The sequence below is a fragment of the Carassius carassius genome, chromosome 5, assembly GCF_963082965.1.
Source record: "Carassius carassius chromosome 5, fCarCar2.1, whole genome shotgun sequence".
Classification (NCBI taxonomy): Eukaryota; Metazoa; Chordata; class Actinopteri; order Cypriniformes; family Cyprinidae; genus Carassius; species Carassius carassius.
In genome coordinates, this window is record NC_081759.1 from 25,198,103 (window position 1) to 25,214,015 (window position 15,913).

Below are 15,913 nucleotides of genomic sequence, written 5' to 3' on the forward strand. Positions count from 1 at the left end.
ACAAAGGAACGCACAAAACATGAGGCAAACCTGCAGGTTTCACTGATTTCTCTATGCACATATTATTATGATATGCACTTATGCCAAAAATGCAAGACTTGAATAACATGCATGTATAATAAAATGTAAAATAGAAACGCACTACACTTTATGTTTTTCACTGGTGAAATGTTTAAAATGACTTTATTCGTACTGTATGTGTTGAATTGATTGCATTAAAATGCTTTACAGTTTATTTGGAGTTAGTCGTATCCTGTTCAACCACTATGCTTCATGTGTCAGAGTGTGTGTCAGGCTTATGTGTCACTCGTTCATTGGACTAATTTGTGTGCTGTCATTCTGCCCTCAGTGGCTGCAAACAAATTCATATGCATATCTTAATTAAAACACGTTACGCTGCTCCTCCCATTTGCAATGCTGCTGTCAGTCCAGACTCCTGCTGAGCCACTTCCTTTGCAATGCAGATACTCAGACATTTACTGAAAGCGCATGGATTAGATCATAATTTTAATACCATGTCCTAATTACACTGCAAATTGTGGCAGAGGACATTTTGTGAATTGAAAATGATTTTGAATGAGTGAAATAAATGGTTTTCATTAGGTCAGAGGCCTACTTCGTTTACCTACTCATCATCTAGAGGGCACACAGTATATGCAATGAACACACTAGGGTTTATAGATCACTATTGCAAAACAATTTTAAGTACACCAAAGTACATCTAAATTAAGTACAGTTTGTTTCTGACCAAATAAACTTATTGCAAGCATAATTTTTTTTTTTTATTATTCTTCTTTTTCTTTACAGCAACTTTGCCCATATCAGGACAATGATAGCAATGATTTAATTTCAGTTAGAATCACTGGACGTCCTTTCAATTAAAAGGGGTTACTTTGTTCAACAAACTGCACAAATGTTGATTTTGGAGAATGCTGATAATTATTCATTAACAAGTAGCATGGCACATGATTCATCCCCAGTCAGAGGCAGATATGACAGATGAATTGTACCACTGTCTGGTGTCAAGAAAAAAAAAACTCCATGTTGTTTAAGAGTGATGTGTGATATGAAAGCACATATGCCTTGAACTTTAAAACACACATCCTCATAAGAAATGACATACAGAGGTTGATGTCCTCATATGAAGTTAGGAGGACATTATTTATTTAAAAATGGGTTTTGAATCCCAGAGGCCCGTTTGTGGTTTCTCGTCTCTTAAATATATCAGAGTATAACAGCAGTCTGGTGTGTCAATTTCAAGAAGTAACACATCATTTCTTACACCTAGCAAAATAAAGAATATGATTTGATACAGAAAAAATAAAACGTTTATTTGCTTTAGCTTTAAAATGTCTCCCTCTGATCCTCACTAGGTAAATACAACAGGAAATATGAGGTTATTTAACTGAGGTTTCGTATTAAAACCTGGTCTTGGCAATGGACACTTTCCTAAACCCTCTATAAATCGACAATCAATAATGCTGCAAAGGCAATACAATGCAATCCAAAGTACAATCAGACATTCCACTGAAAACAACTATACTATACATGTACACATTGTGACTGGATCATAACTATACTTATATTTAAAAAAATGTACAGTATCACATTTTTTGTGTCTCAGTGCAAAAGATGTTTAGAAAGGAAACTAAAAAAGCAGTGCTCTTGATACATCCACATAATGTTCTTCCTTTGCATCCTCTAAACACAATATAACATTTGGTCATTTGAGTGCCAGAAAACAATGAATAAATTAAATGACACATTTTTCAATTTTACAGTCACTGTCAATAGCAGCAGAAAAATCAGCTCAGACGGTTTAAATAATGCACTAATAACAGTGCATCGCTGTACTGACACAAACCATTCCCAGATACTAACAGTGCAAACGATATTAACAATAATAGTAATCCAAATAACGATGACAAAAACTTGTACGTATATTCAGGAGCGCGTGTATGTCTGTGTGTGTTTCGGTCAAAATTATTTACAGTGCATCAGTAAGTTCTCTGGCTTTGTTTTCCGTGTTTTTATATTCCAAAGGAAGGACAAGAAAGGCAAATAAAAGTCCATGTTGCTAAACATCATCAGCTGGTGCATATGCTGTTGATGGTAATGATCGCTGGGTCCACCAGTCCCATCTCTTCGTGCTCGTTCACACAGAGCTGGTAGCCACAGCCTCGCCGCCGCTTTAGGGGAGTGACTTTCACGTCAGGTTTGGCACGAGGTGGCAGAAGGAAGCCAACGCTCCCGGCGATGAGCATGTGCCAGATGCTGTGGATGTAGAAGTAGTTCTCCTCCGTCTCCACGAAGGCGTATAAGGCCACCGCTGATGTGGCGATGGTGGTGCCAGGGAACAAGAAAAAGACCCAGCGCTTCCAGGTCGGTGGGTAACAGCGGCGCCGGTGGATGGTGCGCACAGTCTGAAGAACAAAAAAGACAGAGACACAGTCAGTCATGAATAAATCAGCACAGTCTTAAACACATGAGAAAGATGCATGAATTAATAAGACACACAAACCAATCAAGTGTTATCTAGTTCACCGATTGTGGTCATCTCAAAGACAGTTAACAGTTAAGTATTACTGTTTTACCTTTAAAAAAGTATTAAAGCTGATTATACTTTTTACTGTACTCTTTAAGTGTAAATTATACTGTACATAAATGTATTTTTCTTGGTCAGTAGCTAAACACACTTCTGGAAGCCCATTTCTGCCACTGCTTTGGTAAATCTTAATTGTGACAAAATCATAGTTATGACAAACAAGTTTGATTAAGACACTAAGTCAAGTTGAAACGATGAGCTAAAAAGTTATAAATATAATAACTCATAATTGTGACTTAAAATTGTATTTCATAATTTCGACTTTTTCCCTAAATTATGACTTTTTATTTGGTTTGACTTCCATAATTTTTTTTTATGTCAGAATTTTTACTTTTTCACATTTATGATATGACTTTTTGTCAAAAAATAACATTTTTTAATAGATTTCTTTCTTTCTTTTTTTTTTAATGTGGCAAAAATAGGTTTCCATAGTTGGGTAACTTGATTTAACCCAATGTAAGAGTAGAAAAAAAACTAGAAAAAAAACCTAGAAAAATTGCTGTTAGCATTCACAATGAATTTTGACCTAATATTTAATCTGTATTTAATAAGCACATTTGCAATGGATCCTAACAGTCAGTATGGATTTTCAATGAATGAAATAATAATAATAATAAAATAAAAAACCTCATAGGGTACAAGTGGACTGACCAAAATGAGACAGACTGACCCAAATATGACTGTTTTAACGGTATTTAAAACACCCATTTTATTACTTACAATAATAAAAAACATTTTAATCCAGCTGGCTCAGATATCTGAATTCGCCCCATTAGATTTAGTGCCCATGATGCTTCTGCAGACACATAAAGATATACTTGAGCCGCTGCTATTAGAGCTCGATCTGAATGTATAAACAGTTATAAAGGTGGACATACAATTTACAGACTTCATAGGAATTCAATTCTCCAGCTTGTAGGGACCCTGATATTTATGAAGACTGTAAAGCATTCTGTCCTCCCACACTTCACACCACATGCTCTTCACACCACTCATGCTCCTACTAATGCCATTACACGGTATTCATCTATCAGCTGAGTGTAGAGAAACACTGTTTAACAGATGTGTAACACAGATTAACAAATGTAAACTCTACGGTTAGAACTGGGGAGGCTTTGTTGCACACTTGTCACTAGTTTGTGTCCATCAGATTTGCTCTACCACTTATTGATGTTCTCCTTGTCATTATTAAACTTCCCCCTGTCCTGCCAGTGCAGAGATTGAAATTCTTTGCTTTTCTCCCTGTCTGTCATGACATTTCAATTATAATGTTCCACTGGTTGACGACATGTAGACTAGAACTTTGCCCCAGGTTACAATTTTATAGCCATGGTATGAATTTTAACTATGAAAAACTGTCTTATACAGCTGAGGCAATATAGAATGGGAGCTCTAGCACACACTCAAAGCCAGTGTTTAATATCCTATGACAGTATAGCAAGCCGCAGGATTTAAAAAGCAAGGGGACGAAATGCCCGAGATGCTTTAAATCTCATGATTCTACATTGTTACTGCTGTCAAGCATGTGCAGCAGTCAATCACACACACACACACACACACACACACACACACACACACACACTCAGGTGACTTCTGACGACTCAATCACATTTCTCCTGCATATAGAAAGGTGTGGGTCCTCTATGACATTGCAAATCTCATATTCCTCTGATTACTGATTCGACTCCAGCTTTTGCCGGCTTCCTGAGCAATTTCAAAACCAAAGTTACTAAAGTTTGTGAAACTTTATAATTGCTGAGGAATTGCATTTCTTGTCCTCATTTCTTGTCACATTACAGTCACATACTTCAGAAGATCCTTATCTGAGAATGTACCGGAAAGCCTTCAAAGCCATTATGTATATTTTGTCATTTCCATACATTGGAAAGAGCACTCACTGAATTATTTCTTGCGGCGATTGTGCAAGTTTATTGAATTTACTGCTTGAGTGGCCTTGAGAGTTATTTTACATGCATTTCTCTGTCAAAAATGCATTTGATGGATTTTCCTGATGACAGTTCAGCTGTGATTTAACCTGTGTTTATGACAACACCCATTCATTTGATTAAAGTTTTGTCTTTAAAGACACTTAAGAGGTAGAAACATTCCTCAGATTCACTGTTCTCTTTTAAAGGGCTGCAACTTATCCATTTTTTCCTCTAAATCAGAACCTGTAATACACAGTTTGTTTTAAATAATAATAATAATAATGATAATAGTAAATTAAACAACAACAACATTAATAATAATAATAATAATAAATATAGCTGAAAGCAGCAATTAAGGGGCCAAGCACTCCAGCGGAAAGTTGAGGAGCTAAGCATGGCATGGAGCATCACACGAAGTGCAACAATGAGCAATTAAACCAATTTTAGGATGATTGTAATTGAAATGGCTCAAAAATCATAAAGACAACCACTAGTAATAAGATTAAAAGGCCTATCACTTTTGACCAACAGGTGGCGCTGTAATCAAATCATTTTGGTGTGTTCTGTGCAGTGTTAATTTTGACACGAAATTTTAATTTAGTTTTAGTCTTAGTCTTTTGACTATAATTCTTTTTAGTTTTAGTCAAGTTTTAGTCATCGATTTGTTTTTAATTTTAGTCTTGTTTTAGTCGACTAAAATTGCTTGGTATTTTAGTCGACTAAAATAAGACTAAAATCAATAACAGATTTACTAGACAATTTTTTACCGCTGGTATAGGAAACACTTAACCAAAATATATAAAACACAAATTCAACTTTATTTCAACACAACTGTGTCTTTATTTCAATTCAAAAGCTTTTATGCAGCAACAAACACTGTCATGATAATGTAAACAATTACTAGCTGCCAATTGACCATCAATAAAAGAAAAATAAAGTTAGGTCCAGGACCTTAAAGCTTACAGCTGAGCTGAACAATAAGTGCAAAAATTTTTTATTTAAAGTAAATATTTAATAAGTTGGCAGCTAGGTGGATAAAAAAGTAACAAGATTTTATAAGGTATTCATTTGTCTAGCAATATTGTATGTTTTAAATACTACAATATTGCTAGATTAGTATGTATAATGATAGGATGTGAACATTAACTTTTCACATGACTAATCTAGAAATATTTGTGATATTGTCAACAAGTAGAACATTATAAAATATATTAAACATTAGTATTAATCAAATGTATGTAGCATAATATTACGTATTAGTATGGTGCGCTCATCTAACTTGAAGAAGGGGCTATTTTACAGTACTTTTCAGTTCGTAATATTTAACGCTACAACATCTACGCACTGCAGTCTTCCAATTTTGCTTAGCTCAATAAACAAAAGAACATTGTTGTGAATTTACCTTTGAGAAAATGTCCGGTTGGCTCGTTTGTAAATGTCTTTTCAAATTGGTTGTGTTCTTGCCACGAATGATTGCTCCGCATGCTTTACATTTAGTTTTGTTTTGTTCATCTTCAAACGTGAAGTGAGGTGTGGACATTTTGTCGCTCTTTAAGACATCACCTCTTCGAATGCCGTCTTCCCGGGAGCTCATTCAAAAACGGAATACTTTCGCTTCACGTCTCAATAAGTCAGGCTCTGATTGGTTCTCTTCTCTCATGCAGTCTCGCCTGTTCCGTTTTGCCGGTTCTTTTGTTCATTCCTCGCATCTCTCCCGTCTGCTGATTTGATTTTCGTCACAGTCTTTTTGTCTTGTCCTTTATTCGTTGACGATAATGTCAATCAATTTAGTCATAGTTTTAGTCTCCATCAGTGACTTCTTTTTTAGTTTTCGTTTCGTTTTCGTCCGCAAAAATATATTCGTGACGAAAATAATGACGAAAATACTTAGTCAACGAAATTATCACTGGTTCTGTGTGAGATGACAATAACACAAACAAAGTTTGGTGTCAATATTCCAAAGCATTCCAGAGATACAGCCTCAAGTGTCATTTTGGCATTGTGCCTCACATTTGTTGCTGTGGTATACGAAAATGGTTTTGTCTATCGACACAAAATCCATAAATTTGTGTCAGCACAGTCTGAAGATCATCTGATTCAATTTTGGTGAAAATCGGACTAACGATTGATGAGGAGTTCGAAAATGTAGGTTTTCAACATAAATCAAAATGGCGGACAGGAAGTTCATCTTAATCTGGCATATTTAGTATCTATGTTGTCGGCATAAGACAGGGAATATTTTGAGACCAGTTTCGTTGCAATAGGCTAATGCATTAAAAAGTTATTAGCATTTTTATGAGTGTAATTATTCATGGTTAATGAATGGTTTATTACTCTTGACCAATAGGTGGCGCTGTTACCAAATTTATGTGGCATGGTCAGTGTTAGGTGGCGATGACACATACAAAGTTTGGTGCAAATATGTCAAAGCGTTGCAGAGATACAGCCTCAAATGAATTTTGGCACCCTTCCAGCAAATTCGTTAATGCGATAAATGAGAACCGTTTTGTATATCGACACAAAATCCATAACTTTTTGCCAGCATGGTCTGAAGATGATTCACGTCAAATTTGGTGAAAATCGGACTAACGGTCTAGGAGGAGTTCGAAAAAGTAGGTTTTCAACATTAATCAAAATGGCGGACAGGAAGTAAGGCAAATTTTTTGCATAATTGGTATCGGTGCTCTCGGCATTATCCACAGAATATAGGGAGACCATTTTCATTTCAATAGTCTAATTTATTCAAAAGTTATTAGCATTTTTGTGATATTTAATTATAACTCTTGACCACAAGGTGGCGCTGCAAACAAACTTTTTGAGTACCTTCAGGGCATGGAGCCGAAGATTTTTGTAATTATTTTCGTAATGATACGATAATGCATTCAAAAAATACAGCATTTTAAAACATAATTCAAAATGGCCGAAAATTTTATATCATTAAACTCGACATGCCTCGCTGAATCTAAAGAGACCAATTGTGTGATTTTTGGCCAAACCATTCAGAAGTTATAAGCAAAAATATGCATTTTTCATATCTCCTGACCACTAGGTTGCGCTGCATCGAAACACTGCAGGTAGTCTCAGGTCATGGTTATTATAACACACACCAAGTTTGGTTTCAATATGCCAAACCGTTGCCGAGATATAGCCTCACATGCATTCTTGCTGCTTTTCTTCAAATTTGTTCAACTTTCATTCGAGAACGGTTGGATGAATCAACCTGAATTCCAATTTTCGTGAAAATCAGACTAACCGTCTAGGACGAGTTCGAAAAAGTATGTTTTACGAACAATAAAATATAGCAAAAAAACTAAACCTTGCGATTTTTGAATTTTGGTGTTCATTCGACTTGGCATAAGCCAAGGATTCAGAGGAAAAATAATTGTACTTTTGTGGCTTACGGTTCAAAAGTTATTAGCATAGAAACTTTTAATCTTTGGACAAGTGGTGGCGCTAGAGAGTTGGAGTCAGAGTCTCTAAACATGCTGTGGTTAATGTTGATATTGTCCTCTATCAGTGTGCCAAATTGCACAACTTTCCCGCAAGTGGTTGTATGGGCTGCCATAGACTTGTGGCGGAAGAAGAAGCAGAATAATAATAAGAATCCTAACGGATACCAAGCGTGCCGCACAAGCCCTGAAAAGTGAAGCCAAAATGTCTCGATCGCCCCCTGGTGAGTGGTCCTAGTATAGGTCATAAACCCCGCCTCCCCATGTTATTCAATGGGACGCGAGACCAACTAAACAATTAAATTACCCTTCAAATATCTTTTTTTCCGAAGCTGTTTTTTGTCATTTACTGTAGTTTGTATCACGCTAATGTAAATTCAAGTGTGCGTTTTTAAAATAAGTTGTTTTTTAGATAGTTATTTAATGCTCTAAAAACAGTGGTGTGACGTCGTGATTGACAGCTGTGATTGACAGCTCTATGAGCCGAGGAGGCACTGAAGCGTCAACAGGCTTTTTTCATGATCTTCGGAGGACTGAGGAGATTGTATTTACCTTATTTTAATGAGATTGGAGTGGAACGGAGCAGACAGAGTTCACAGGAGCAGGACTCCACTTCCAAAACAGTGCAGATTACGGTATGTGCATTCTGCGAGGGAGAGTGAGGGCGGGGCACAGGGGTGGGGCTTTAAGGCTTTACTTCCTGCTTGCTACTGCGCATAGCTACTGCGCAGAACTGATCCCTAGATCGCTATCTGCGCAGGCGCAAGTCCAAGATGTCAGCGCCATATCGGGACACTGGCGGCTTCAGTTTTGACCAATGGAAGAGAGCGAAGGCGAGTCGTCCATCTTTTTTTACAGTCTATGAGGGATACACCTTCGGTGCTTGGCCCCTAATAATAAATACACATATTACTATTAAGTATTATTATTACTTATATTACTTATATTATTACTACATTAATGATAAAGTAGAAATATTCCCTTAATGTGACAAATGCACATTTTACTTGAAATGTACAGCACATATAAATCTATCTATCTATCTATCTATCTATCTATCTATCTATCTATCTATCTATCTATCTATCTATCTATCTATCTATCTATCTATCTGTCTATCTATCTATCTGTCTGTCTGTCTGTCTGTCTGTCTGTCTGTCTGTCTATCATCTATCTATCTATATCTATCTATCTATCTATCTATCTATCTATCTATCTATCTATCTATCTATCTATCTATCTATCTATCTATCTATCTATCTGTCTGTCTGTGTCTGTCTGTATGTCTGTCTATCATCTATCTATCTATCTATCTATCTATCTATCTATCGATCTATCTATCTATCTATCTATCTATCTATCTATCTATCTTACTTAAAATGTGCCTTTGTTACAGTATGCTGGTATTTCTACCTGTGTTGTCTCTTAAAAATCATATTATTTGGAGTAATCTAGTTTAATCATATTAACTAGTCACATTAACAAAATAATGAATAAAAAACAGTTCATTTAGACAGATGACAAAACATTTTTAGAGTGTATGCAAATATCAGTATCATTATGAGTTTATAATGAATTCTACAGCTTAAACCATTAGGAGAAAGAAACATCCTGCCCTCTGTCAACATTTCCCCACTCATTAATCTCCAGGCACATAACAGGTGCATGTTGCAAAAGGACAGAATGAAACGGATGAGCTCTAAATGTGACACTTAACTGATGGGCCTTGACTGAACCAACCCAAACACACAACAACAAAACAACACTTCATACTGGTGCACATCACAGCAAACCCCATATGTTCTGGTCTTCATGTCGCATGCTGTTTATTGATGAGGATTATTCTCAAAATGTGCTTGACTCCCATATGTTTCTTTTGAGTTGCATTGAAATTGATTGTCATTTATATGTACCATTATAAGGCTGCTGTTTTGACAGTAGGGTTGGAATCCAACACCTACGGTCCTGACCACATCCTTAAACAGTACAGGCTGCTTCTGAGATGAATCACACTTATTTAACCACCTCTGAGGGATAAGCACTAATACATTTATAAAGAATTCATCGGTCATGCAGGATATACCTTCAGATATTGATTAGATGACACATGAATCAATGATGCCTGGACACAATCTGAAACATGGTGCTTCACGCCTCAAATCTGGTTAGCATGCTTTTGGAGCATTGAAATGCAGAGCAAAATGTATTATTAGCCCACAATCTACTCAGCATAGTTGCTTACGTTTTCAGCAGTTATTTATCATTCTGTCTGTGAAATGCTGCATCATGCATGAAGCTCAGACAGTATATTCATATCACAGAATAGAAGCTTATTAACTAGAAACGTCTCGGTTACATACGTAACCCTCATTTCCTGTTGGAGGGAATGGAGAAGTTACAGGTATGTCCGTTATGAACCGAGACATTCCCTATCTGTCGGTCACTTCAAGTTATGTTGATGCCAACATTAGGGGTCTATGAAAAGCACCACAACCTGAAACCCATCACAACCCTATGGCATGGCAAATGTTGACAATCAGGCACTTGTCAGACAAATGCTATGCAAAGGTCATAACCTTTCCACCGCCAAAGTCTTTGACAGTGCCGCCGAACACTCCAGGCTGGGAGATGGGAGCATCAAGAAAGCGCACTTTGTTGATGTCACTCATTTCAGCAAGGCTGTGCCATAGATTGCACTCTTGGGCCACAAGTGTGGACCTTAATCACCCGGAGAACGAAGTCGGTTGTCGAGCACAGCTCCTGCATCAACCCCGGGTAGGTACTACCCTCGTGCATTTGTTTGAGTGCCTTGGCTTGGTGGACCTGCAGGATAACCATGGCATGCAGGGCAGAGGTGGCTTGGCCCACAGCCGTGTAAGCTGTGGTGGTGAGAGCCGCCATCAGCTTACCGGCATTGGACAGGAGACAGGAGACAGCAGAATCACCGGGGAGCCACACAGGACAGATGCTGTAGGAGGTGTAAGAGGTCCATGGGGACTGGCCCGATGGAGAGACTCTCACTGCAACCCTCAGATCCCCCAGAACACTAGCCGATAGTTCTCTGCTCGTGGCAGAGAAACCATCAAAGGAAGTGACAGAGGGAGCCCCTTCCACCCCTGTGAGGAGAGAGAGGTGCGAACACATCGATCCCATGGTCACATGTTCACAGTAAACGCATGAACCATCCACGAACGCAACTTAAGTGTGCTGGATGCCCAGACGCCAAAGCCAACAATCATGTCTGTTGACAAAGAATAGGAAATTACCACAACCAAGAGGACACGGACAGAATGGCGTCATTAAAAATACATGCTTTTTTAGATAAAGCACCTAGGGGAATTGCTGAATTAACAGGGACACCGTTGATTGTGCCGTAACGCCACCTAGAACAGCCTCTTCTTCCAGCAGCAGAGAGAATTCACCTGGTGACTCACAAACTTTGATTATTCACTTGGCTCCAAAGCAAAAATCTGATGAGTGGATGCACTATTTATACCCGTATGAACAGTGAGTGGCTCAGGTATGCAAAATCCACTAGCCACATTTCACTGGCATTTTCTCTTAATCAGAGAGGATTCGGGCTCCCATGTAAGACCCCTAATGTCAACATCGTCATAGCTCAAAGTGACCAACAGACAGTTAACTAGTTTGCATCGGAGCCATTATCCACAAATGGAGAAAACGTGGAATAGTGGTGAACCTTCCCAGGAGTAGCTGGCCTACCAAAATTACTCCAAGAGCACAACGACGACTCATCCAGGAGGTCATAAAGAACCCAGAACAACATCTAAAGAACTGCAGGCCTCACCTGCCTCAATTAAGGTCAGTTTTTATGATTCAACAATAAGACAAAAACGGCATCCATGGGAGAGTTCCAAGAGAGTTCCAAGACAAAAGCCATTGCTGACCAAAAAGAACATAAAGGCTTGTCTCACATTTGCCAAAAAATATCTTAATAATCCCCAAGACTTTTGGGCAAATATTCTGTGGACTGATGAGACAAAAGTTGAGCTTTTTGGAAGGTGTGTGTCCCATTACATCTGACATAAAACCAACACAGCATTTTATAAAAAGAAAATCATACCACAGAATGTCAAAAAAGGTGGTGGAAGTGTGATTTGTAGGCATTAAACTGCCAGATTTTTAAAAGACTGTTTGCATTGAACTTTCAGCACTGCAACTTTGAAGATATTGTTTATGCTCAAACAGCAACATTATACACTAACTAACTTTAAAAAAGTGAAATCGCAATCAACCACCCCTTTTTACTCATACCTGATTCTGCACAGATTTTTCTAAATAATGAAATAGATGCAAATTATATTTTTCTCTATCATCTGTCTATTATATTCACAAGAAGTATTTACTCTATTTTTGCATAAAAAAGAGAAAAAAATAAAAATAAATACAAATGTATTTTATTTGATACTTTATGCAGTATTACAGGCCTACCAAACAAATTACTTCAGTTAGTGGTGAAATCATAAATATTTCCTTTTAATTTTACATCATTTCTGTTTGAAATCTGTCAAAACACTTCACATATATTCATATGTCATCAGGTTACAATATATACAATATACAACATATATAGGTACTATTTCATAAAAATTGTCAGAGAATTTATAAAATGGAGTTGTTGAGGCTCATAACAATGAAACGCATGAGTCATGGATCAAGAGAGCCATGGGAGGGCACCAAAGAGAGAAAAACAAAAATATTTTAAAATATTACTGCTGATGACCACAGAAAGTTTGCAAAGGCCTCCTCCAAGTTCCAAAGTATCACTAAAAAAATAAATAAAAATAAAATCTGAGGAGAAAGAAACCTTATCCTGTATATGAAGCATGGGGAAGTGTAATGAGATTTGTTAGCTTTGCTGCATCAGGGCCTGGCTGCACTAAAATAGTATCAAGAAATTCCACAGCAGAAGGTGTTGAATGACCCTGAATATGAAATTAAGAAGGGTCATGCAACATGACAGTCCAAAAGTAGCTGTATATCCACATCAGATACATTCTTGTTATGGCTTAGTCAGAATGTTGACCTCCAATAAACTACTATTCCCTGATCAAAGCAGGCCATTTTAGCAAAACATCCCATAATCCGATTAAAACTTAACAATTAAAAAAACAGTAAAAATACCTAACTGCTATGAGTGGTATGATCACAACAAAAAGCTTTACAGAAAATGTTTTGACAGCGATCACACTTTAGAAACGTTTGTAGAAAAAATGCTGAGAATTCCAAAGGGTTCTTATTCTTCCACTCACAAAGCTATGTTTTAAACATCATGTGCCTTTATTTGGTTTGTAGGCTATATCTCAAGCATTATTCTAATGTAAAAATAAAATGTGTATTCCTCTAGCAGGTGTAATTTGATTTTAAGTGTTAGAAAGTGTTCAAAATGTGGCTGTTATTGGATATACCAAATGAAACTCACATCTCACTGTAAGGGAAGAGAAAACACCCATCCAGACAATATGTTTCTCTTTGTCTCTCAATAGAGATCAACAGGAGTGTTCTAGAGGTAAAAATCCCAGTAATTTTCCAAAGAAAAAGATTTTTAACAATGACAAACCATTCAAGAAGATGGACCTATCATGAATTCATATATACATATATGAAAAACGTATTTGCAAAATCCAGTTTTTTCAAGTCATGTTACTATTATTATATTGTGTTTTATTGTGCTAGTTAGCTGTTGTTGTTTTTTTTTTTTTTACATAATCAAAATAACCAAACATCAGTATGATTGAGATGAACTGGAATGCACAATGAAAAAACATGACTTTTGAAAATTGTTAAAAACTGAGTTATCTATTTTTGCAAATGAACTCTTTACACACACACACACACATATAGTAACAATATAAAAACTCCATAATCACTGGAAGAAGGAGGCGGGAACCGGCAGACAATCAAACGAAACTTAACGAAAATAAAGACAAAACAGAAACCAAACACAAAATAAAGTCCAGGCCTGGTCCTCTCTCATCCTTCACTGTCGTCGCTCCTCTTTTGTATCCTTCTGATCTCCTCCATGGGACTTGAGACCGGTGAGTGGAGCAGGTGTCACTCATTTCCCAATCACTCCACTGGCCTCACTCCGTATATATATATATATATATATATATATATATATATATATATATATAATAAAATAAATGAAATTTAAAAAGTTTAATGAACACTGATGAAATTATTCAGTATTTGTAAAAAAAATTATTATATAATGTTGTTGTTAACTTTAGGCATAACACTTTTCACTTGAACTAATTTAAGCTTTTCGTGTACATTCAGATTGCAGAGCCCAAAAACACAACAAGAGGATCACAGAAGATAATGATAAATTGCACTGTAAACAAATTGTGTGGACGTAGCATGTCACAAGCTTGATAAATTTTAGCTTTTCCCTCAGTGCTAAAAAAGAATCACACAGTTGGACACTTTGTCCTGTGTTTGCGAAGGCTTGGGGAGCTTTGAAATAAAGGTGTCAACTGACATGTTTTAACTACAAAGACATTATGTGCCATGGAGATGATAGACGTGTGTATTTGACAGTCTGTGTCACATTCAATGAATCTTAGAAAGAATTAGAATAATCTGTACTCTTGTTTTCGAATATGACATTCAGAAATGCAAGAAGATTTCAGCCTATTCATGTGTTTTGTCTTTATTAAAAGGAGCCTGTCCTCCAATAAAAAACGACCATATAGGTCGTTTGTACAAGCACCTTATTACGACCCATATTTACGTTTTAAAGTTAAGCGCCATCTAGCGGGCGTAAAAATAATGAAAGTATCGCGTTGCGTCTGTCGTCATGAAATGACGTATCACGTCATTACCAATCAAAACGCACGTTTATTTAAATGCAATGTGTGGGCTTTTTACACCGATCTCACAGTATTTCCTACATATTTTACTAGGTTGCTTATTCGTTCGAATGACCACACCTAACCCCACCCCTAAACCTAACCCTCACAGAAAGCATGCTAAATTATGATTTATTGAGCATATACATTTTCGTGCATGTCCGTTCCCTGGGATCGAACCCATGATAGCATGATTACATATCAAGGTACAGCACAATAATCTACCAACTGAGCTACACGAAACACAAACCAGAGTGCAAATAAAAGAATACAAAACATTAATATGAAAACGACGTTTTGCCGATAGGGGTGCAATTGTAGGATACGCTCTCATGGGTCGTATTTCAGGGATTTGGACAAACGACCTATACGAGCGTATTGGTTGGAGGACAGGTTGTGTCATAAATGTGCATCAAAAATCAGGTTTAAGCAGAGCAAATACGTAGCACATCAAGACCAAAATAAGAATATCCAAAGTGTCATTCTGTTTAGATGACATTTTCCTCATTCTATTCTATTAGAAGCATTATAAGTGCCTTCAGATGCAAGTTTAGGTCACGTGAGAAAGAAATGATCTGTGCTTGTCGTAGTCATTGTTGAACCTTTGCTATTCTCTCTCATTATTTCTCTCTCATTATTTCTCTCTCACACAATACAGTATATCTTTGTAGCCAGAGGTGGGTAGTAACGAGTTACATTTACTTCGTTACATTTACTTGAGTAATTTTTTGGGGTAACGAATACTTTTCGGAGTAAATTTAAAGATGGGTACTTTATACTCTTACTTGAGTAAATTTTTGGGGGAAAATCTGTACTTTTACTTCGTTACTGTGGGAGACGCTCCTCTCGTTACTTTATCTTAATGCAATAAATGCATCAGTTTATTCCAAACGCGCCGTCTACTTTTCTCTGGGCAATGAGCGATGCCCATTCGCGAATGATTCATTCTTTTGAGTCAATTCTGTTCAAAGGCTTGATCAAACCAATTGGCAAACGGGTGAATTGGTTCATGAATCAGTTTGAATGAGTCGTTCAGTTCCCTGCCGCACGCGCTGA

The 15,913-nt window shown here is 37.0% G+C and overlaps 1 protein-coding gene across 1 annotated transcript in view; it reads right to left on the minus strand.

Annotated features, from left to right (window-relative positions):
* Nucleotides 1–1,305: 1,305 nt before the first annotated feature.
* The window catches only part of LOC132141057 (transmembrane protein 8B-like), a 153,678-nt gene continuing 139,070 nt past the window's right edge, over nt 1,306–15,913 (minus strand). Inside the window, exon 13 of the mRNA XM_059550220.1 lies at nt 1,306–2,423. Within this exon, the coding sequence (XP_059406203.1) occupies nt 2,088–2,423 (336 nt within the window). The 3' untranslated portion in view covers nt 1,306–2,087. The remainder of the gene's footprint in view (nt 2,424–15,913) is intronic.